Source organism: Hippocampus guttulatus, chromosome 7 (genome assembly GCF_054856545.1).
Source record: "Hippocampus guttulatus isolate MCC_2025c chromosome 7, RoL_Hgut_1.0, whole genome shotgun sequence".
In the NCBI taxonomy this organism is placed as follows: domain Eukaryota; kingdom Metazoa; phylum Chordata; class Actinopteri; order Syngnathiformes; family Syngnathidae; genus Hippocampus; species Hippocampus guttulatus.
In genome coordinates, this window is record NC_141267.1 from 16,622,686 (window position 1) to 16,646,800 (window position 24,115).

Below are 24,115 nucleotides of genomic sequence, written 5' to 3' on the forward strand. Positions count from 1 at the left end.
TGATTTATTCCAAGAATCCACTTGTGCTGACAGTTAAGCATGAATATTATGTTCACCCCTAAATTCCTGAGGAAAGATTTTTACCTGGATGTTTGTTTGTATCCGTGTTATACTATTAATAATTTATATCTGACAGAACACGGAGTGTTGCTCACGACACTGGCAAATGTGAATTTAAAAAAAAAATTATATATCAAATGAGGCTTTGAAATCCTGAAAAATAAGCCGTTCCTTCAGCTCTCAAGCGCCGTGGCCATGTCCAATGAATGTTTCAACTGACAATCAAATACCACTGCTGCAACCTGGAAAAATCAATGCAACTTTAGCCAGCAACTTTCTTATGCCTACACATTACCAATTCCTGTGGCTGGAACATCTCCCGCTAGGCCGGCGCAGGGCTTTTCCATGCTGTGCAACGAGGCGCTCTAAAGCAGCCACGTCGGCTTGAAGCCCTGGTAACTCGCTCTGGCTGTTATACGATGCAAAGTGAGATCACTTTCACAACAGATGCAACTGTAACAAAGCGCTTTGTCGAACATTTAACAGAAAATAAGAATCGTACAACCGAAGACAAAACAAAAAACATCAACAACAATACAACTACCATATTGCTACGTACGTTTTGTCGTTTTAAGCGGATGTGGATGAGAGAATCAAAGTCTCTTTTCACCAGCGGTTCAAAGACATTATTTTGTCATATGACCCCGTCCCCCCCAAGTTACAGCGCAAGGTCCTCAGTTTGAGGACCGCCGCTTTAAAGATGATCCATAATGCGCCACGAGTTGCATTATGCATGTCCAGCGGCGCCCCCTAAGTGTGCATTGTCGCAAATGTTCTCCTCCCTCCTGGCTGGCTTTGTGCTACTGGTAAACATGCTTTGGCAAGCTGAGCTCTCGCGAAGAGCCGCCGTCGACGCTTAATGACCTGTCTCCGAGGCCCAAATTTTTTTATTTTTTTTGAAACATGAGAAAGTGCCACTGCCGCAACGGGGGAACCTGGCTCCCGCAATTCATCTTCCATTTTAATTGGGAACATTTTGTTTTGCGCTCTCTCTCTCTCGCACCCTCCACGGTAATAAACCAAGGCTTCCGGAGCCATTTTTCAGAAACTCATTAATGCACAAGGCGTAGTATGAGGCTAGCAGGTGTAAAGCCAGCAGCAAGAAAACCACAACATAGAGTGGAAATGAATTACTTCCTCTTTGTCTTTTTATCCATCATCTATCTAGGCATAGCAATATAATGGGCAGGCTAGTCTTTTTTTTTTTTCTTTTTGTGGCCGGCTTACCTTCTTACCACACATCAACTCTGCTTCCGTGCCAGAGATCACACAAGCTGGCCTTTAACGGATGGCCGGCGTTTATCAGAGCACCCGCAGCATGGGTATTTGACGGAGAAGTCGTCAGAGATTCCCGAAAACCAAACACATCATTATCAGTAAAGGGGCAGACTCCCACCCGTTGTCCGCCCCTTATCGCCTTTGGCCAGAGTGAGCCTTATTTGTTGTCATTTTTAACATTCATCGCGCGGCCAGCTCTTTCTTTCGATGACTCACTGAGCCGCTGGAGGATAATTTCAAATTTCAAGGTAGTATTATCCCACCGCGAGATCGGCTGGTGACCAAACGACCAAAAAAAAAAAAAAACCCCCAAAAAATGTATTGTGTATTTTAACGAGGTAAAATAGCACTCCATCATGTTGTCATTTCTAACAAGATATAGTTATCATATAAGAAGACGCGGCAGAGAAGTACCCCAAATCCACCTGAGCTCCAGTGAGATTTGCAGTCGCCACAGAGCAGAAACAATATATGCCTGTGAGTCATGTTTTATGCACTACTTCTACGTGTTGATGCTCGAGTGCAAAACACAATGTCACCCTCCACCATATTTCGCAATTGGGATGAGGTTTTGATGGGTGTATGCTTTTTTTTTTTTTTTTTTAATGTAGTGTGCTGTGAGATTGTCTAATGTGCCGTGGTGCAATTTTGGTGGGGAAACGCTGACTTGGATGAGATCGGATCAGATTTTGCGAGCAATTGCTGCAGAAATCCAGGTCATGATAAATGACATCACTTCCTGTTGTGGATCTAAAAATATTGGTAGTTCAAAGATATCACAAGAAAATGTACAAAGCCTTTAGGGAGATTTCTTTTTAATCAAGTCTCACCACTGTTATAAATCCACTCGATCTCTTGTAGGCATGTAAGATGACAGACTTCCAACTGTCCAAAAAGAGCAAATATTATCTTCACATGCTCACCAGTTTTTAATATTAGCGCCCCCTCCTTCATTTCACCAAAATCTGCTGACAAACGAGTGACTCCTCACGGTGTGATTGAGTAAAAGACGACATCGTTCAACAGGGTGACACAAAAAAAAAATAGTCGATCAATAAACAATATAGACACATTTGTGAAGCTAATGAGGAGCTCCCACTTTTCAAACCTTCTCAAATATGTCATAAATAATTCATAATTAAGAACACGCTGATATTATTTGAACATCGCTCACCCTGAATCACCGGTGTCATCACTTTAGCTGGGCAAAGTGCGTTTATTGTTTTTAGCTTTTACTAAAAAGTGATCAACATCATCGGCGAATGTCTTGATGAAGAAGCATGTGGCTCATTGCCTTTTGTTAGTTTGGTTTGCCCTGTTCCAAAGAATTGGAAACAATTGAACGTTGTCTTTAGTGTAAGTGGGACAGTAGCCCCCTCTTGCAAATTGTGTCACGGAGCTATGTTGAAGTGATAACATTTCCATGAAGACGTTGATCTTTATATGTCTGATCGGAGCTGTGTTTAGCCTGGGTTGTTAGCGGAAATTCTGGGATCATAGTTTGTGAGATATTTCAGTTTAAACCATGACTATAAACAATCAGAAACCATTGGAGGGGGCAATTTTCATTTTCCCTGGCCCCCATCTTCAGATTAAGTAGATAGCTGCCATCACACTGTTAATTAACCCTTTCATGCACCCTGTCACCGGATAACTCGATAAGCTGTCCACTGTAGTAACCGCTTTCCCTGAAAGGGTTAAATGCTGAGCCACCTCGTAATTACACACCTATAATTGTTGACAGTGACTTCGAACAGGGCGATATTCACTTCAAAAAAAGATTGGTTCCAAGTTAAGGAAGCATTTTTATGTGACTATTTTGTGTGAAGATCTTTTTAAAAAAAAACAAAAATGGCTTTCAACGATAATAACTTTGGAATGGATTCAGTGTATTGCCATTGTTTCCTACGGTGCAAATTGTGTTTGCGCTCGGAGTTGCCGCTGTCACACAAATTTGCGTTTTCTGCTCGGAAAGCCGTTTGAACTCTGAAAGTGCTGCTCCCCCGGGTGTGAACTTTCACGCTGAATGTACTGTAGATGAACAGGACAATGTCACCGCAGATGGAGCGGTGATAGTACTTAATGCTAGATCTATGTACAAGGCGTAGTAGTCAATATAAAACACTGTGCAACGTGTTGGATCATTTACTTTCGTCGGGTCTTGTAGAAAATTTACAATTTGGGCTACCTGAAGGAACTTTCCAATGAAATCCATGTGACCCAAACCTGACCACGACACACACAAACGAGAATGCAAATGGTTGTTCGTCTATACAGTATGTGCACTCTGATTGGCTGGCGACCAAAGTCAGCTGTTGATAGGTTCCATCTCACCCGCAACCCTAGCGGGACCCGCGTTTTCGGAAATGGATGGATGCTTGTCTGTCTATAAGCCAGTGGCCTGTCCGTGTCCGCCTCCTTTACTTGTGCAAGAAAAACTGGTCTTCATTCTCACCGTCCTTCTCCAGATAGTCTCACAAACAGTCATCCAAAGTGCTGTTTCCAATGTTCAGAAGATACCGTACTCTCGCAGAGACCTGAGCAGCACCGTGTCCTTAATGTCGCTGAACACCTTGCGGATGTTGTCCGTGTCTGTGGCGCAGGTGTGATGCAGGTAGAGGCTTTTTCCTTCCTCCTTGCTATCTGGGTTACTGGTCTGCTGCCGGTATAGCTTTTGGATGTATTTTTTGGCCTCCTCCGCGTCCTGTCTGCGACCTGGATGGAAGAGCACAGAGAAGGGGCTTGTGTCTAAAAACACATGGAAATGCATTGGATGTGAAACGAGACTCTTTATGTATACTAACTCGTTGAACACCGTTAATGGCGATTGCTGTGAATGGGGATCCTAACAAGGAGCGTCATCGACATCAGTTACCATCAGATTTTCTTAGGGGAAAAAAGTCTTGGAGAGATTTCAGATACGCTTTATCCTCACAAGGGTCGCAGAGGGTGCTTGAGGCTGTCTTTGGGGCAGTAGGCGGGGGACAACACCCTGAACCGGTTGCCAGCCAATCGCAGGGCACACAGAGACGAAACAACCATCCACGCTCACACTCACACCAAGGGGACAATTTTGAGTGTTCCATTAACCTACCATGCATGTTTTTGGAATGTGGGAGGAAACCTGAGTACCCGGAGAAAACCCACGCTTGCCCGGGGAGAACATGCAAACTCCACATAGGGGAGCCGGAGCCGAACCCACAACATCTGCACCCTGAGGTTGACGCGCTAACCCCTTGACCACCGGGCTGCCCTCTTTGCGAAATGACTACGGCTAGCAGATGACAGCACTAGTTCTCTTTTGGATGAGAATATCAAAGCAGTACAGTAACCATACAGCATGGAAATAATTGGGGAGAACATGCAAACTCCACACAGGAAGGCCCAAAATTGAACCCATAACTTCTGCACTGTCAGGTGGACATGCTCACCAGTCGCAGGAAGTAATTCCTTTTAAATGCTTATGGCTTGACTAAATGAAGCTACTCTCACCCTTCAACTCTGTTCCTTGACCTCAAGATGGCGCCAGTGAAGCAAATACTGTGGATTCGTTTTATCACCCCCCCCCCAAAAAAAATTAATGCCCAACTGCGAATATGTGTGGGTTCCCCGTGTAAGAGGTGAAGTTAATATGACCTTCTTTAAAGTTTTTAATGCAAATAATATTTTAACACAATTTCCAGTTCTTTAACAAGCAGTTCAACAGTACAATTGACAAACAAGTGAATAGGGCGAATGCATGTCCTGACTGAGTTCAAATTATTTAAACAGTCTCTACAGCATGCAGTTCACATTTGACTTGATGAGACCAAGACGACACCTCACAACTGATCAGCAGTACTTCACCATTGCGAGGCTTCAGACAGGAAATTTTCAAGGGGGAAGTGAGCACTGAGTTTCGAGTGTCATCAGCGGTTGCGACAAAGATACGGAGAGATGGAAAGAGTCTTAGAAAGGCATAGAAGTTGACATCCTTGCAATGCTGGCCATATGTGTGGGCATCATTTGTTTTCTCTTTTTTTCCCCCTTGTTGTTTGAACCATTTTAACTTTGCCGATGTACTTTGTTGATGCAAATGTCATGAAACTTCCGATGGGTGGTCTGATTTGATCATTTCCAACATCGGCCCTTTACATCTATTTATAATATACTGTTTACGTCAAATTATACATTCTGTTTTTTAATGGAAGTCTGATCATCTGATCATGAGATTCTCCCATACCGTTTTAAATATATACATTTTTTAAATCATCGATCCATCCATTTTCAACACCGCTTATCCTAAACAGGGCCATGGGTTAAAATAACATTTAAATAAATAAAAACCAATGACTCAATCATTTTATGTGTTAATTGGACGTACAACGGTCACAACCCCTCCCTACGGACACAACACACGTTATGGGATTTGGGGCGGGAGGTCGATCCGTGGTTGCCATGGGCGACAGGAGGATGAGGGGCTGATGCTTGAGGTGGAAGATGGGAAGTGTCAAGGCAGTGCTCTGCGTGAAAACGTTTACACCGGCAGCAGAGGCCATATGTGAAATATATGTATGCAATAAAAGTAAAAAAAATCACCTGCAGGAAGTGAGTCATGTGAAGGCAAATTATAGAATGGACAAAAGAGCCCCTAATTATGGTTCACTTTGGTGATGAAGAAAAGGAATCTGAAGCAGGGGGGGGGGGGGGGAGTGGCGGAAGCCACTTTGCAAATGACTTTTGTGACTGGGTACATGAGTCACACAATGAAGAGGGGAAAAAAATTGGATGGACAACCTGTAATTCGGTGCCATTTGTCATTTATCAACCCAAATTGAAATAAAGTGCACAAGATCGGGGGTTCTCGATTAAAAGTGAGAGAAGTTCTGTTCAAGAAAATGTCCTCAAAGTGAGGTCATGATTTACAGGATCGCACACACGCACATAATTTTATACTACGTTTGCTTTTTAAAATGGACACATTGGCAAACTCATTCAAAGATGAGAGAGAGAATAGTAATTAACAGTACAACAGTAAATAATAATTCAAAAATATGTTCTTTAAAAAAAGTTAATAATAAAATAATAATTTGTTCTTACTTTTAGATTATATTAGTTAAAAATCTGCAAAACACGGAGACCGTAAAAAGTGAATCGCAATATGGCAAGGGATGACTGTGTATCTAGCCTTTGTTGACAGTTTCGTTGAGTTGGTGGTGTGCCATGTGATTTCCCAATATAAAATACGCGCTTTGGCTCACTCATGGTTGAGAAACACTGCGGTTAAAAGAAAATTGGCATTTAATTGTCGGCCTGAGCAAACTGGGCTTACCTGTGAAACCGGGGAAGTATTTCTTCAGGTCAGAGGTTAGTATTTTGTCAGCCAGGATGTCAGTTTTGTTGAGGAAGAGGATGATGGAGGTGTTGTGGAACCACGGTGAATGGATGGTGGTGTAGAACAAAGCCAGGCTCTCCTCCATGCGGTTCTGAGACACACACGTACACACACACACACACACACACACACACAGACACACTGTCAGTGCAAGAGAAATGAGAGCGAGTGTATGGGTGGGGGTATGAGGGAGAGGGGGGTTTATAAGCCACTTGAAATACGACCTGTTTTGACAGCATAAAAAATACCCGGAATATATAATTTTTTCTTTTTCATCCTTACTTAAAGTGACCCGACATATACACCCCCGCCCCCCCTAAAAAGATGATTTTTCAAAATACCATTCTTCAGCAAAAGTGATACAAAGTTTGTCGACACAGAGGCTGTATGGGGTAAAAAAAATGCGTGTGTGTGTGTTTTAATGGGACAATGGAAATTGTTTACAGTTTGGTGTAATTGGAAACAGCGCAATGAACTGTTTTAACCACGTTTGCATGGGAAATGAAATGTGAGAGCGCAATGGACGCCTTCGTGTTCAAAAGGGTTTCTTGTGTTCGAGTGACATCTGCTGGCAGATAAGCAAAGTGATATTGAGAGGAACGTGAGGTGCGTACGAAGTGCGAGGTTGTTATTGTTCATGAACACGACCGAAATAACTAAAACGAAAATAAAATGTAAAACAATTCCATCAATGAAATAAAACAAAAACCAGTGCGTTTCTTACAAAAGGAACACTAACTAAAATTACATTTATCAATTTTAACACAAACTAAAATCAACTGTAATATAGCAGAGTTGTGTTTTAGTTTTCGTCAATTTGTTTTATAGAAGGTTTATTTTCAATGCATTTATGTCAGTATTACTATTTGGCCATACAGAAGAAAGAAGGTCGTTTACGGATTTTTTTTTTTTTTTACTTTACTACATAATCACCTCGAGTACACCCGACACTCTATGTGCAAAATTGGTTAAGATCTTCAAAATTGGTGTTCTTGTAGCCGCTTTACTCAGCGATGACACTTACAATGGTGTTCCTCTCCTCCAGGACTTGGTCGTACTCGCTGAGGGAGGCCAGGAAGATGAGCGAGGTGACGTTCTCAAAGCAGTGGATCCATTTCCGACGCTCTGACTTCTGACCGCCTACATCCACAATCCTACAGGCGGGGCATGAGAGGACGAGAAAAAAAGTGAGGAAAATTCTTTTTAGATAACTGATTATTCAAGATGAGCAGGACAGAGTGAGGTGTTCCCCCGCTATTTGTCCTCCTGTAAAATCCACAAGTGAATCCACAGTTAATGGCTTTCCACCTATCAAGTCAAGTCAAGTCAACAGTATTTATAGAGCACTTTCAAACAGCCATCGCTGCATACAAAGTGCTGTACATGGAGCAATTTAACATGCACAATAAACAGTAAGACAAATCGGTAATAAAGGCGGTAGAAAGCACCAAACAGTAAAACCAAGAACAAATCTAAGTCATGCTGAGTCGAATGCCAAAGAATACAAGTGAGTTTTGACGAGGGTTTTGAAGATGGGCAGCGAGGAGGCTTGCCGAATGTTTAGTGGGAGGTCATTCCAGAGAGAGGGACCAGCAACAGAAAAGGCTTGATCCCCTCTGAGCCTCAGTTTAGTTCTTGGTACTTCTAATAAAGTCTGGTCCACAGACCTGAGGCGCCGGGCAGGTGTGTAGGGGCGGATGAGCTCAGAGAGGTAAGGTGGCGCGAGATTATTCAGAGATTTGAAAACAAATAAGAGGATCTTGAAAATAACTCTAAAATGAATGGGGAGCCAGTGAAGGGATGCCAGAGTAGGAGTTATGTGCTCCCTCTTACGAGTACCAGTCAAGAGGCGAGCGGCGGCATTCTGGACCAGCTGAAGGCGCTTAATGGAGGACTGGCTGACTCCAAAGTAAAGGGCATTGCAGTAATCGAGCCGGGATGTGACAAAGGCATGAATTACCATCTCAAAGTGTTCATGTGAGAGGAGAGGTACCAACGGCACCAATTTGCCGATCGAGTTTGAAATCACTGTCCAGTTTAAGGCCCAAGTTTGAGACTGTTGACTTAAGATAAGGAGACAGGGGGCCCAAGTCTACAGGATGGAATGTACAAGGGCCACTGGGACCTATGGCGGAAAAACACTACCAACGTAGCTCCTCTACTCCATTAAACATGGCTCTTGAGCCACAAGATGCCACGAAATAAATAAGATGTTTTATACGTCTCCCCGCTCTAACACACCTGATAAAAACAGTCAGGTTCGTTTGAATGACATCCGTTCAGCTTAATGCTAACAAGCAATGCAAAATACCATAGACGGGCTAACAAATAGCATCTGTGTCGTGCGCGTTAGAATCCTTTAAACAATGGCGATTTGAACACAAACTATGGAGCAACATATGTAGACAGACAACAAAATGGCTATATTCGTTGGCCTATGTGAAAAAATATAGATTCATATAACTGCGGCTTACTGAGTCAGTTGTGAAACTGTTCTTATGTGTGTCTGCCCCCAGGTGGCCAAGGCTCACACACCAGACAAAGCCCAATAAATTCTTTACATTCTACCTCATGATGTTATTACTGTATGTTAATATAAATATAAAGTACCATATTATTGTGATCTTTTTCTTATGTTAAAAAAAATGGGGGATGGCAGGGGGTTGGCTGGAATGGATTAATGTTATTCCCAATCATTTAAATGGAGAACAATTATTTGAGATATGAAATGTTTTGATTTACGAACATTGTCATGGAATGAATTAAACTGTAATTGGATTGTTGTCAATGGGGAACTGTGGCTGGAAGGCACCTGAGCGTAATCTTGCTGATGGTGAAGGAGTAGTCGTGGATACCCGTGGTGGGGAATCGGACCCTCAGCACGTCCTGTTCCGTGGGGATGTAGTCTGGCTCTGCGATGCGGTCCAATTGGTTCATGTAGCTGAAAGCACACAGACAGACATTATAAAAAAAAAAAGAAAAAAATATATATCTGTAAAAACCAGGAAACTGCCTCCCACCTGTGTGCAAAACAAACACCAGAGACGACGCATCCGTGATAAATTAGCTGTTATTAAAAAAGACAAGAAGAGAGCCAAGGCACTGTGTACCGATGAGGTCTTTATGGCCCCTGTTTGAGGCGCATACACGCTCACACTCACATTGCTCAGTAAACAGAGGAATACGGGAGACGAACTGTGACTTTGTGTTTGATCGACGTTTCCATTAGAAAAACCCCAAAGCCGCTTCATCGGTCCGTATTACATTGTTTTCTTTTCATTAGTGACTGAACGTAGGCAGTGGGAATGAGTCTGTCATTTCCCTCTACCGGATGGATTCTAAAATATGAACAGACAGGAACCTGCTCCCGAGTTATTATTTTATGAAGTGACGAGTCAACGTAATGGTTGGTAAGAAAATAAAACGAGATCTTCTGGAAGTTCCTCCTCAATGCAAGTCGAATAATCGAGTGGCACACAAGCAGAGAATATATGGGCGCATCCCAATGATTTGGAACAGGCACGTCAAACTCATTTTCGTCACGGGCCACATTGTAGTTATGGTTATAAATGTATGCATCATTATCACATAAGCACAAGAAATTGATGGAGACTCACCAGTGAGGATAAGCGGATTAAAAAAAATGGATGGATGGATTGATTGGATTAAAAAAAAAAAGCTCAACTATTTTTCTGTTATTTTCAAGGGCTATTGGGAACAAAAAAATGCTCCATCTCCAAAAAGTAAAGACAATTTGCAATTTGGGTATTTGAGCAAGAAACCTGAAGTCTTGACTTCGTAGACCACATAAAATTAAGTAGAGGGCCAAATTTGGCCCCCGGGCCTTGAGTTTGACAACAGTGATCTAGACTACTGTGAATCCAGTGAGTTTATTTCAGTAGTTCAACTGAAAAAGTGAAACTCATGTAGACTCTTGAAAATATTTTTCAGAAGGCCAATTCCTATGTCATTTAAACATTTTGATTGTTGGTTATTTTTATTCCTACTTTTTTACATCTTATTTTAAAAATCAATTCATTGCCAATTATTTTGGCAATAAATCGATGACTCATATAAGATGCGAAATGACAGAGTTTTAATCCGCATCACTTTATTCAAAAATAAGACATTATTTTTACTGCACTCACTACTCCGTGGAGTCCAGGAGCTGGTACTCGCAGCGTCGGCTGTAGCAGACCCGAATGCCGGAGTCGGCCCAGAGGCGACGGATGGCGTCCACGTAATCTCGCTCCAGCTTGGTGATATGCAACGTGTTGACGTTCTCCACTTTACTGGCGTAGAACTGCGGGATGGTGTGGTTGAGAAGCGCAGCGATGGGAAGGACAAAAACAACGAACCTTCGCTATTCCTCCTGCCGCAAACACCGAAAATCACCCCTCAAAAAAAAAAATTGTAACTGCCTATAGATGTCACAAGAGAGTGGCGTGGCAAAGCAACCCTTATGTCTACATTAAAAGAAAAAATCAACATACAACCGGTGCCTTGAAATATGAATTCAATTCACTCCATGACCATGCTTGTAAAAGAAAACAATCTTGTCTCAAATCATCGTTCCCCACTGAAATGAATGGAAATGGCGTGAATCAATTTTCGCCCCCCCCCCCCCGATTGTTTTTTAAGAAAAACAGAACTTACAATGCATATTTAAGTAGAATGTAAAGAAATGTAACAGTTTTTGCCAAAATCTTTTTTGTTTCAATTCAAAGTAGAGTACATTGTCATGCTCCTTTTGGTGTGCACGCTTTGGCCATCTGGGTACAGTAGAAGACAGATACACGGAGCTATTTTACCTCCTTGTTAAGACACAGTAATTGTTGTTCATCACAGAGGATAAATAATCCATGTCTTTGCCTATTGTGAAATTTCTGTCCACAAGTGTTGATCCATGGTTTGTGTTCAAACATCTGCGGCTTAATGGCTAATAACACTGACATGACACAGATGCTATTCGTTAGCCCATCAATGGCGTTTCCCATTAAGTATAAGCATTAAGGTAGCAGAATATAAGGCAAATTTATGTGATTGTTTTAAATTCACAATGTGTAATTATCTTTGTTTTATGTTGCTTGAAGCTTGAAAAATTGTTTAGAAAAATTGTCATCCTCGCGCTTGTTGTTAAGTGAATTGAGTTCACTGCCACTGCACAATGCTCATTGCAAAAGCAAAAAGTCAAAGCAAAAAAAAATCGAACAAACAATGGCTCTTATCTTGAAAAACTTGTCAGGCGGGTCATTCTTATCTCAAGGTACGGTTGTATATCCTTGACCCAAAGATAACACCAGACCGTGCAAGCATACTGTTATTTCTTGAGCCCGGGTACTAAAACTGCAAATAGGTGAGTTTTCAGAAGACAAAAGAGGATAGGGTTCAGGAAAGCATCCTATAACTAAAATACATAATTATTCTTTCGACTGATTTTTCAAACATTTGTTCTTAGTTTTAGTATTTATTTTTCTGACAACTTTTTACTTCATCAGATTACATCAGACTGGTTGCAAACGGCTGTGCCCAAAATTGACGTTTTTTGCATCTTCAGTATTTTGAGACCAGAGAGGGCCGGGTGGGCCTACATGCAGCAAGTGTTTGTGTGTGATGGTGAATGTACCTCGTTATCTGGGTTGGAGTAGGGAATTTTGAGCATGTTCATCGCTCCTGTCATGGCCTTTATGGCCGTGAAGATGTTCTGGAAGATGCATTTCGCAAATTCTTTCCTGTCTTCCTCTGAGAAGCCCCGCCCGTGGATGATCCTCATCTGGCGGATGAAGGTGGTTTTGCCACTCTCACCAGTTCCTGAGAAAGCAACCAAAAAAAAAACGTCATAATATATTTTGTTTGCTGGTCCTAAATACAAGTATGAAGGAACTCTGAATTGACCAAAGGCGTGAGTTTGTGCGTTATGCTTAATCTCAGTTTGGGTTTTTGATTAAAACTTTGATTATTTTTTATTTATTTATATATATTTTTTACAAGACCATATGAAGAGCTATTCGAGGCAAATTAAAATGAGAAAATATAGAGTATATCAACTAATTACAAGAATAATGTTGGATTTTTGCTGATAAAAAGATTTAGGAAAATTTAGTTTTTAAGTAAGAGGTAAAAAGTAATGACTTAACTTTTACCTAGTTGAATTTTTATTTGAATCTCTCTAAACTCTGTCAGAAAAAATGAATTTTAATAAAAAAAAAAAACAGACTATTTTTTTCGTCATATTAGGACTATTTTTCTTGAGAAAATACAACTTTTCTGCACAGGAAACACAACTTCACTCTTGTAATGTTTCAACTTTTTAATTACATATATCGATATCAAGACTTTTTCGTTTAAACAAATTACCGTACTAGTAATACAATTGTTTTTTAAAATTAGTCTGTTGAATTTAGCGCCACCTAGTGATGAACTAATAGAATGCAACGACCTCGGTTCGAAGCGTGTGCATTTTGAAACATGGGTACTACGGTGAATCGGAGAGACCACACTTCGCAAAATTGCCAAAAATGCAGAGGGGCAAACAATTGTTATCCCAAACGGCTTTGTTACACATGCTTCAGACTTGATGTTGCGCAACTATGTTCGCTAAGTTTGCCCCCCTTCGGGTATCCAAAGCAGAAAGATGGCGGCCACAACATGGCAGCCTCCGATAAGGAAGGCTCGCCGTATGTACGATACCGTAACGAGAAATTATTTCACCTACAGTTACATTTAAAAAATATGTTGAGGTGAAAGAACATACATATTATTGAAATGAATAGTGCTTTTTAAAAATATTGAATATTAAAATCAAAAATATATTTTTATATTCATAGAATTACGACATTAAAAAATGCTAACAAAAACACACTTTACTGTCGTAAATATTACAACTGTTTCCTAAACTAACAACGAGCTTGGAAAATGTGACTTTTTTTTTCTCCATAATATTATGACTTCTTTTATTATATAAAAAAAGGTTTGGATTATAAGGTTACATTTTTCTCTTGCCCTACGACTCAAATCAACAAAAAAAAAACTGAAGGTTGTACCCAGTAGACCAATCCCTGTGAAAATTGGAATGTGATGTTGCATTTGTGCCAGGGTGTGTCGTTTCCCGAAAACATCGTGTGGTGTGAATGTTTCAATTAACATCAGCTCTCCAAACACGACATCACTATCATTGTTGCGCACACATTACAAGCAAAACAAAGTTGTGCATCAACTTAAATCCTTTCAGTGTAAATAATATTGCAGATGAACAAGTCATACAAGTCGGACTGACATCATGCAAACCTTTGTCAAAAGCTTGTTGAGGTACGGTGGCCCTTAAAGGTAAAAAAAGACAAAACAAAACAAATGAAATGACGATCTCGCGAGGTGCCCACTTAGGGTCAAGACGAATAAAATGCTGCTTTGTTAAACACAATGCCAAGCCTAAACAATCCGACATACTGTACATAACAAAACTAGCTATAGCAAAAAATACAAGCACAAATATTGACTATTGTATTATACCCACGATGATGCTAAGGCTGAACAATCAATCATCAATTGGCGGAATTCTGTGTTGACAAGTAATAAAGTTGATTAGAGGAAATGTATTGGAGTAAAAAGTTTGATCTGAGTTGGGAAATCATTGTGGAACTTGAAGTGAAAGTTGCCAGAAATACAAATGACAAAGTAAAAGACAGATCTACTACAGTTTTACTCGCAGTAAAGTGCAGTAACAAAGCAGTTGTATGTTGTTACATTGCAAGATCGGTTTTAAATCTTACTTTATAATAATACCGTAGTTGATTATATATGAATACATTAACTTCGAAACTTGATTTTTTTAATGAGCAAAGTGGGGTGGGGGTGTGGCATTGAAAATGATTTTTGTGGGGAAAAAAGGGTTCAAGCCTTCAGTAAAACATTGCCTGTCAAGATAGCATGTTTTGTAATGCTAACCATGCAACAGATTAATTAGACGATCTGAAGTTCTTAATCATCAATGCACGATGCCCGCTCATTTTGTATGACAGTATAACAGTAAACCTTATTAATCATTATAAGATCTAATCAACGTCACCGTTGATTCCATAATAGTGTTAAAGAGCAGGCCCGTCGTCGAACGTGCAGAATTTATGGCCAAGCGGGCAAACATGCGTCTGTTCATTTGTGCCTTATCTGCAGCCCCGCTGTCAAGCCATCAGTCAATTTTGAAAAGAGGCCTGTAGGTTTGTGGGACTGTCCTCTCCAGTCTGGTGACTTTTACTTCACAAGCGATTGCAATCTGGACCATTCTTCACATACTGGCACGTGGGCACATGCTTGGCATACTTCCCGATCCTGTTGGGCCAGCAAACAGGCCGGGCTATGCAACCTACTGTAACACAGGGGTGTCAAACTTGTTTTCATCACAGGCCACATGGAGGCTGGTTAGAAAACAGCAGAAACTATGTGAACGGATCATTGCTAAAGGTGTTGAAACAGTAGGCCCAAAGAAATCACAAGTGTAACTTGACGTAAAAGTTGGAGCGCTGAGAAAACTGACACGGAGCCCTGCCGTGAATATCAAAAAAAAGAAAAGAAAATAAAAAATTGATGAGCCCCCCCCCCCCCCCAAAAAAAAAACAAAAAACGTTTTTTAACGTCTTAGGCCTGACCGATTAATTGGCGGGAGATTATGCCCCTTCAAACAAAGGCCCAGAAACCATTTACAGAAGTTGTACACAAGTAACAATGGTCTTATTATCTAGTACACTAAAATTTTATACAAACAATTTTGTGTCCTTAAATATATGTCATGAACTCTCTGGATAAGTTCATTCAAAAAAAGTGCATCTTAATTTTTCCAAGCTATGAGCAGGCAATCCAAGTTATGCAAGGGATTGACCTGGGTGTCACTATTTTACACACCAACAAAAGCCACAGTTAAAAAAATAAAATTAAAAAAAAAAGACAAAATGTTAAATGTGACACGCAAACACTTCTTCATTATAACTTCGTTAATGAACCGTTTTTTTTTCTGCCACTGAATATTTGCGTTTCCATTGTGTTTTTATATTTATTTTTAGGTCATTTTATTGTGCGTTCCATACCAAAAAATTTTTTTTATGAACAACTGGAAAAAGATAACAGAAAATTGTCACTCATTTTATGCAATTTTAAAGAACAATAAAGTCGCTGATGGTGTAGTGGTACTGACGTCCTACTCAGTGACAATATGAACGTGGGGGTGAATGGTTGTTTGTGTCTATGTGTGCCCTGCGACTGACTGGTGACCAGTTCAGGGTGCAGTCCGCCTTCCGCCCGGAGTCAGCTGGAATAGGCTCCAGCACCCTCAAGCGACCCTGTCCATGACAAGCGGTGTTGAAAATGGATGGATGGATTGGTTTTCATTAACGATAATAACCTCGGTCCTATCAAATGCGACAAATCAGCTCGTTGAAGTTGGCGGGCACTCTGCGTTCATCCGGCTTGAGTCCCAAATGTTGTAACCCGTACGGCCGCTGTGTCATCGAGGTTTGTAACGAATTCCATTTGTGCCACTCAACTTTCTACAATTGTACAACCACAGCCGTTGAAAAAGCTTTGAGTACGCTAATTCAGTCTTTCTCTCTGCTTCTCCGCTGTTCATACCAGCTATCTCCTTTTGTGTGTGTGTGTGTGTGTGTGTTTGGGGGGGGCAACAACTATTGAATGTCAGTTTCATTCATTTCAAGCGGAGGGAGCTGCTTTGAGATATGAGTGTTCTGAGATACGAACATGGACGTGCTGAACGAATTCAACTCTTATCTGAAGACGCCACTGTACTTTCCCATTCGCCAGGGCTTTGGCGCCATCATACAGATGAAAAGATGAATTTGCGAATAGCAAATGCGTGTTAGGATTACTCAGAAAGTTTGTATCATGCCCAGGGTGAACTGCGCTTTTTGCACAAAGTCACCAGGGATAGGCCCAAACTTATCTGTCATCTGTAATGAGGAAAAGCACATTTGATCATCATTGTTACGTCTCGTTTCAAATGACGCAAGATTTTGCAGGCCACGCGTTTTAAATTTTGTTTTTTAACTTCTAGGTCAAAAGTAACTCTAATTGTGGTGGATCCAAAAGGGACCAAGCCAACGCTGTGTTATTTATACCCAGCACATTGCATTGAAACTAAAAACTACCCATACTGATAAGTTATAAGCTACCAAGAAATGGGTTACCAGGTTATTAGCGGAGCTGCGGTTAAAACAAAATTAATACAAATATTATTACCAACATTTTCTCAGAAGAAGAAGAAGAAGTAGCAACTTTCCATTTTCAGGGAACGCCACAGCAAGTCGCTCACATGACACATTCAGCACAGTTTTCACACCAAATGCCCTTCTGACACAAAACGGCCATTTTCCATGGGTGGGCCTCCTGTCCCAACCGGGGTTGGCCACTGAGCCATTCAGTCTCCAAAAACATTATCTAAGAATGTTATGGAATAATGACTTCAAATTCAATACACAACCAAAATGGTGACCAGCTTTCAGCTGTTCAGCCCGCCCAAATCCAATCTTCAACCCACTCTGCAGGTTCAAAATAATTAACCCAACCAAGGGTAAGTACCGGTAACTCAATATGCTCAAACACCACAGCTACCCAGCAAGTGGGTTAGGAAAACAACCCGGCATTTTTCAGCGGGCATAAAATAATGTCGGCAGGCCACAGATTGACACAGAAAAGGTGGTTGGCATCACTCACCCAACAGGAGAATTTTGACCTCCTGCCGCTCCATCCGCTTCTGCTTCTTGAGTTGCTTCTTGATCTCGTTGTCCACGGCGATGGACCTCTGCTCCTCCTCTGAGAGGCAGCACACGCAAGTGCGCCGGCAAAGATCCCAGTAGCCCGCCATGGCCCGAACACACCTGATATCAAATCACCGACATCGCGGCGTTAGTCACGGAAGTTTATTTGTACATATACTGTATATATATATATATATATATATTTTTTTTTTTTTCCCCCAAAGGATTTCATGAATATTCTATCAAACCTCTACTGGTTGTATCATAATCCTTTTCATATTTGTGGCAAGGCCTCATCTCAATAGGAACTGGTGTCAAGAAAGTATGTTGAAGTGACATATTTTGACGGAAGATATTTGGACTATGTGATGGAAGTCACTAAGTTCAGCCTGTGTTGTTAGTGGGAACTATCAAGAGTCTTTGGCCAAAATTACAAACATCTATAATCAATTTAGTTTCACAGGTAAAACGAATTTGAAATGACATCAAGGAGTTTTAGAATCATAATTTGTGGTATATCGACATTTTTAACGATTCCTATTGGAGATTAAAGACATATTGGGAGGTGGGCGGGGCATAGATTACATATATCAGAGCTCTATCGCTATCTGCAGAGGTATTCATGCTCTTAATAGTGTAAATAGGCATTGGCCACTGTCTAATAAACCTCAGCTCAAGTCAAACTTCTGATCCTTGGCCACTGAGACTTTATTCTTTCGTCTCCGTGCTATTTAAATTTGTTAGAACCAATTGACTTGACTACACACCAAAAACACTGCCTTGTTATGTTCTGTTCTTTTGCCCTCTTCTCAACTGGTCATATCCCTTCCATTCTACATAATTCAGCTCCAATGAAAAGTTACTGTTGTCCAACTGCAGTTTCAATAAATATCCAACATGTATTAAATGTCAATTCAAATAATTACACAAAGAGTGTTTCAAACGTGCTTGTTACGCAGCAAAACAGCTCCGGCATAAAAAGATAGAGTGCTACCAGACTGACATAACATATGACCATAAAACTGTTAACATAGGCACAGCCAAAATATGTAAACAACAATAAAAAAAGATTCGACATCTTTCTGCAACGTGCTTTCTTAAGTTTTATTTTTTCTGAAATTTGCACATGTTTGAGCAGACGCAGTAAGAAAACTTTTTTTTGTACACTTGAAATGAAAACATTGGTTTATTGTGAGGCCTGGTGTATTCTTCGTCCCATGTTGGTATACAGTATCTTCCACTTATTTGGAAATTAATATATACTTCATTGAAATGAACAGACAAGACCGTGCGCGCTCATGTAACTGCTTGGCTCGGTTTGATTGGTGAAATTACATTGAGCGGCGCTCAAGCAGGAAACCAAGCAGGAAAACCACAGCAAAAAAATCGATCAATAGATAAAAATAAACGCAGTGAGCAGAACTGAGCTGAAAGTAAAGGAGTAAAAGTATCGTTTCTTATTCACATAAATACTCAAGTAAAAGGTATATCTTGCATCAAATCTACTCTGGGGGGTACAATTTATCCTCAAATTTACTGGAGTAAATGTAACAGAGTAAATGTAGCACGTTACGAGCCACCGCTGGGGGGCAAACCTTGTGTGAACGACCATCGTCACACATGCACTCCAAAATAGGAGTTACTGGATTTTTATGTGGCAAAATGACACATGCTACACTACACAACATTGTAGGAAAAATGAATGAAGGTTAATAACTCAAGCACTTTCCCCCAATTTTTTTTGGGGGGGGGGGGGGTATAAGGGGTTATATTGTTTTCTTTTAAACTTACTGTAAGTATACGTTCCCTGATTCCAGAGTCTGTACTTTTATATATTTGCCTATGTAAAAGGAGAGGAATCGATGTTTATTTTTTTACCAGGGTCATTCAAAACAAAACAAAACACAAGAATCTGTACTTCAGCAAAATCACAGAATGTGAGCCGGCCAATCTTTGCTACCTGTGAGTGCATACCTCTCTTATGAGAGTGAATGACCTAACTTTAACTAAAGTTTAAGCTCAAACGTGATGAACGAAACGAAAACAGTCCAGTACCTCTTCAAGTGAGCTCAGTCCGTCACTGTCCCCGTACCGCCGCCTCCTTCACGCGGTCCATGTCCCGTCAGATGCCCGGTTGGATGCACCTGCGGCTGAAGAGGCCCAAAGGTGTCATTTATTTTGTCACGAACCAACCTGCTGCTCGGGTAAGTCCACCTCGCACCTCGCCTACGCAGGAATGTTCCGTGTCCACGCTCCGCTTTGCGATTGGAATGCGCTCGAGGCGACGGCGCGGCAAGAGCGCGACAGGAACGCGGCAGGGCGACCGCAGCGGCGCCGGAAAAGACGCGACGGAGGTGGGAAACCTTCAAAATAACAGTATCGTTGAAACGGGACATTTCATCCGTTTATCCATTATCCGAGCCGCTTATACAGAGATGGCTCAAGTACTCCCTCTGTACTGAAGTAGAAATTAGATACATTTCTAACAAAATGACTCCCTTACAAGCAGTTCTGATTAGAGTCCTTCTCATGCCAGGCAAGGCAACTTTATATATATAGCGCATTTCATCATCACGCAGTGCTGAACTGGCGAAGATTTGAAATGTACTTACTCAGTGGGACGTCTGAGCCCGTTTAGTTGAGCACAAAATTGCGATTCTATTAAACTTATATCATACCTGTCAACTTTTCGGAGCGCCAACCTGTATAAACTACCAAAAAAATCCTTATAAAGAGCAAAAAATCCTTATAACATACCAAAGCATTTTATATGTCAAAATAACGCCCCCCCCCCACGAAATTTTCAATGATATTTATGGTAGATCTCCATAATACAATGTCTGGTTAATGTCTAATCATCATTCTACTTAGTGGCATTACTGTGTTCAGAGTTTTATTCCTTCGTTACTTTTTTCACCAACTCCAAATGCTGACCCATCGGCTCGAAGTTACAGCATCCATTCATATTTACTTTGGAAATGAAAGCATTCGAGTAGACTAGCACCATTCTGGGCAAAAGCAAACGGAACTACCTGTTAGGGGGGAACGGAAATTGTCAGAATCCGTATGATTTGTGCGATACGGCCATATAGTAAGATTCACCACAAAATCCGTATGAACTATGGCTAAACCATATGAGTTGACAGGTATGTTATATCACAATGTCAAAAGGTGGAGAAACACATTAATTTTACATTTTGCCATCTCGGGGAAGAGCGTTGCATTGTTCTGCCTGCCGCTATATATCGCCGGCATAGATAGATGAGCAACAATCAATTATTTTTAATAAATAAATTAGAGTATTAGGATTAATTATATGCAATAACTCCCAACAGCACATCGAATGATCTCTCATAGTATCATTTGCCAGCCTTTCTGGGACAAGTACTATTTAAAAAATGCATGGAATGATGTTCCTGCATGGCCATTTCAGAATTCTGCATCCATATAAAAGTGGCAGAAAAATCACTGATAACAAAAATTTCACCAAGGTGTGGTGGTGGCCACAAAGTGACAAGTGGTGGCCATGGCCACCCCTGGCTATCCCGTAGCTCCGCCGCTGGTGACATACTGTATAGATAAACAATTAAACGTGTTAAATGTGTGGTTTTAGAATGTGGGAGAAGGAACATGCGTAACAAAGTACTGTACCGTAAATTATAAAACTCACACACCAGACATCTTATCACGTGTCTTCTGTCATCATTCTTTGTTACATGCCTTTTGAATAAGGTTGCGACTGCTGGGAAGTCGAGACGCTTCTCTGTCTGCAGTTTCAAAATAACGTATGAGGAAAAACATATGAACAGGTTTATTAAAAAAAATCCCCTTTTAAATTGTGTTCCAGCTATTGCTTAAGGGAAAGTTCTATCATATTGACCCAATACTAGGCAACGTGCGTTGACTCCTGGCCCACTTGAAATTTCAAGGCTTTGTTACTTATCATATTTATATACTTCTGTATTTAGTTGAACTACTTCTTGGCCTGTTTGACTGCCGCTTCTGTTCTCTCTCTCCTCCTCCCTCTTTTCGGCTTGGCGAGGGGATTAGGTGACGATGACCAAATTGGATTCAGCAGCAATTGACCAGTACAAGATCGGAGGTTGACCACATCCTCAGAGGCGCTGCTAAGACGGATTCTGCATTGGCCAACTGGGCCGGGACCCACTTCAGGATATTTCAACTAACATCCTAGACCAACATATGTGTAAAATCTACCTCACTCGGCATCCATTGCAGCCTGGTCATCCCGGAAGGGGGATTCCCCCATCTGCGGCCACTTCCTCAGGTTTCCACAGATGTTTTTTTTTTTTTTTTTTACTGTCCTCGTGGGGGTTAAGGGGATGTCATTAATATGTGACATCTGAGGTCATGTAATGCCCTTTGAGACCTTTCTTTGATTTAGGGCTGTATAATTAAATTTGACTTAACTTGACCTAAGGTGTTGTTATAGCATCCCAACGTAGGCGTTACTTAGCATTAGCATTAAGCTAGCAGACTGAAAGACAAAGCTATGTGTGTGGTTTTTTTTTAATATGCATTGTGTAACTGTCTTTATTTTATGTTTAGTTTGGCATTCAACACCCAGAAGCCTTTTTTTAAGAAATGTTGACTATTTCATAAAGTTGCTGATCATGAAGTAAGCAGAGGGTTTTTTTTTTAACAAACAGTTTGAAAGGCGAGTCACTCCTATCTCAATGCATTACAATATATTATTTTAGTCATGTCTCATTTAGGCCTTGAACAAAAAAAAAAGTCTTGAGGAAACCCTGTGAACTCAACTAAGCGCCCGTGCAGAAATCATGATGAAATCTGGGACTCTGTTTATTTTGTGAGTCATCTGGTACAATGTTTTGAGAGCACTACAGGCAAGCATTTTGTCACTCCTCCCTCCTCGCAATGCTGGTCTGCTTATTTGGATGTCAATCTTTTGTCTTCTTTGTCCCTGCAAGACCGGTCTGTCCGGGCCTTTGTAGACTCACATGTACAGAGATCACCTAAGCGCTCGGTTGCTATGGAAACAATGTGAGGTAAACATGTAAGAAAGTAAGTAAAAGAGAGTACAGTGCATCCAACTGGAACACACAACAGATTGAATTTCTTCACAAAACTGTGATACACTCACCAAGGCTTAAGGGATCCATCCTGGCACATAACTCATCTGTACAATATTGAAATAGATGATTATATTCCTTAATGTGAGGACAATTGATGTTTGAAACGAAGTACACATCCCGGAATAGGAGGGTGCGGCTTTCATTGAACAGAGAAAAAGAGCGCAAAGTGGAAAAAGGGAAGGAAAATGCAATGGGGAATTACAACACAGTGAGTGGGTGTGGGTTCCACTACGGGAGGAAATGATCCGCCTCATCCTCCCAACATGCATTGGGGCGGTCGGTGTCTCGCGTTCTTCCTCCGATGTGATTCAGGAGCCTCTCCTGCCTTATCGTTCTCTGATGAATCTTTACAGCTGTCCCACAGTGGCTGGCGGTAACAAGAGTGTTTAAGAGAGGAGACTTTGTCCCCTGTGGGCTGGCTGCTGTGGGAAACGGGCCGTGATCAATGATTAAACCGAATGGACTGATAAAATAAAACATCATACGCTCCGCTGGGGCATAATTATTTTAAGATTGCATCTTTTTGATTTGACACACTTGAAGTTGGGACTATTGAGACAGCTCGGTTCCGAAATATTTGCACAGTGAGAATGGGTTTGCGTCGCTTCAATAAAAGGCCATTTGATACATGGCTACGATACGATATGAGGAACATCAAACTGATTTATAGAGATTTATAACTTTTTGCTTCATAACAGGTTCAAGCTATATTGAGACCAATTTGTTACTTTGTATACCAGTATACATACATTATACATATATGTACATTGTAAAGTGTAACAATTGGATCGAGTTTGTTTCAATCCAAATCAATTTTCTGATTCAAATCCCTTTTCGTTACACTTGTGGCTTTGATGACTTTTCCCTTTATGTACCACAATTGATTTAAAGAAAAAAAAAGGAAAGTATTTTACTTGTACAAAAATAGTTTGGACTCTGCCATGCCTGCCAACTGTGAAAAGTGTGAAATTAAACTAAACAAGTAAATCGTATGTTGTTTGCCTATTTCTGAAAAATGGCTAAATAGCTCAAACCGGCCAATTTCACCATGGCAAGAAACAGGCTGTAAAAATACCGACACTACTTCCAAAATGTGAGCGATATTGGTCTTTCGGGTGAAATAACAAGATGAACCTAAAATCCAATGTAACAATTACAGGTGAACTGAATTTGACCTTCTCGAATGTTCAATACACACCGGGCAGAGGGCAGACGAAGGTTTTCCCGACTTTATGCTCACTAAACTCCACTCAGCTTCCCCTTCATCATACCCCTTCATAAACAATCCGCCCCGTCTGTCCCACCCATTGAACTAAGGTATTAAGTGTTTTTTGTTCTTTGTGTTATGCTCCCGACATAACACAATGAAGAAAACAAAACATTTTGCAAGTTAGTGTCGCCCATCCCCGTGGGACATACTCCAGTTGAGAGTGTCGTGTCACAATATCGCTTATCTGTCTGGTATAGGGCATTTGCTTTCAATGTAGTAATAATCAAACTAATTTATTCGGACAAAGTTGTCTTTG

At 40.9% G+C, this 24,115-nt stretch overlaps 1 protein-coding gene and 2 long non-coding RNA genes across 4 annotated transcripts; 1 reads left to right on the forward strand and 2 right to left on the reverse strand.

Moving 5' to 3' along the window:
• Window positions 1-2,136: 2,136 nt before the first annotated feature.
• LOC147202658 (guanine nucleotide-binding protein subunit alpha-14-like) lies at window positions 2,137-19,848 on the reverse strand. The gene is made up of 9 exons (XM_086116651.1): window positions 19,694-19,848; window positions 19,528-19,622; window positions 17,429-17,592; window positions 12,339-12,523; window positions 10,861-11,015; window positions 9,525-9,653; window positions 7,737-7,866; window positions 6,650-6,803; window positions 2,137-4,053 (listed from the first exon to the last, which is right to left on the reverse strand). The coding sequence occupies exons 3-9, from the start codon at window positions 17,577-17,579 to the stop codon at window positions 3,848-3,850; spliced, it is 1,110 nt and encodes a 369-aa protein (XP_085972777.1). The 5' UTR covers window positions 17,580-17,592; window positions 19,528-19,622; window positions 19,694-19,848; the 3' UTR covers window positions 2,137-3,847.
• Window positions 7,772-23,581, forward strand: LOC147202659 (uncharacterized). Of its 2 annotated transcripts, none has more exons than XR_015101479.1 (2): window positions 7,772-7,899; window positions 21,523-23,581. It is a non-coding gene; the product is annotated as an uncharacterized LOC147202659 (long non-coding RNA). The 2 variants fall into 2 exon arrangements; XR_015101480.1 differs by lacking the exon at window positions 7,772-7,899 and adding an exon at window positions 19,743-19,826.
• LOC147202660 (uncharacterized) lies at window positions 22,273-23,409 on the reverse strand. Its single transcript, XR_015101478.1, has 2 exons — window positions 22,598-23,409; window positions 22,273-22,484 (listed from the first exon to the last, which is right to left on the reverse strand). It is a non-coding gene; the product is annotated as an uncharacterized LOC147202660 (long non-coding RNA).
• Window positions 23,582-24,115: the final 534 nt, after the last annotated feature.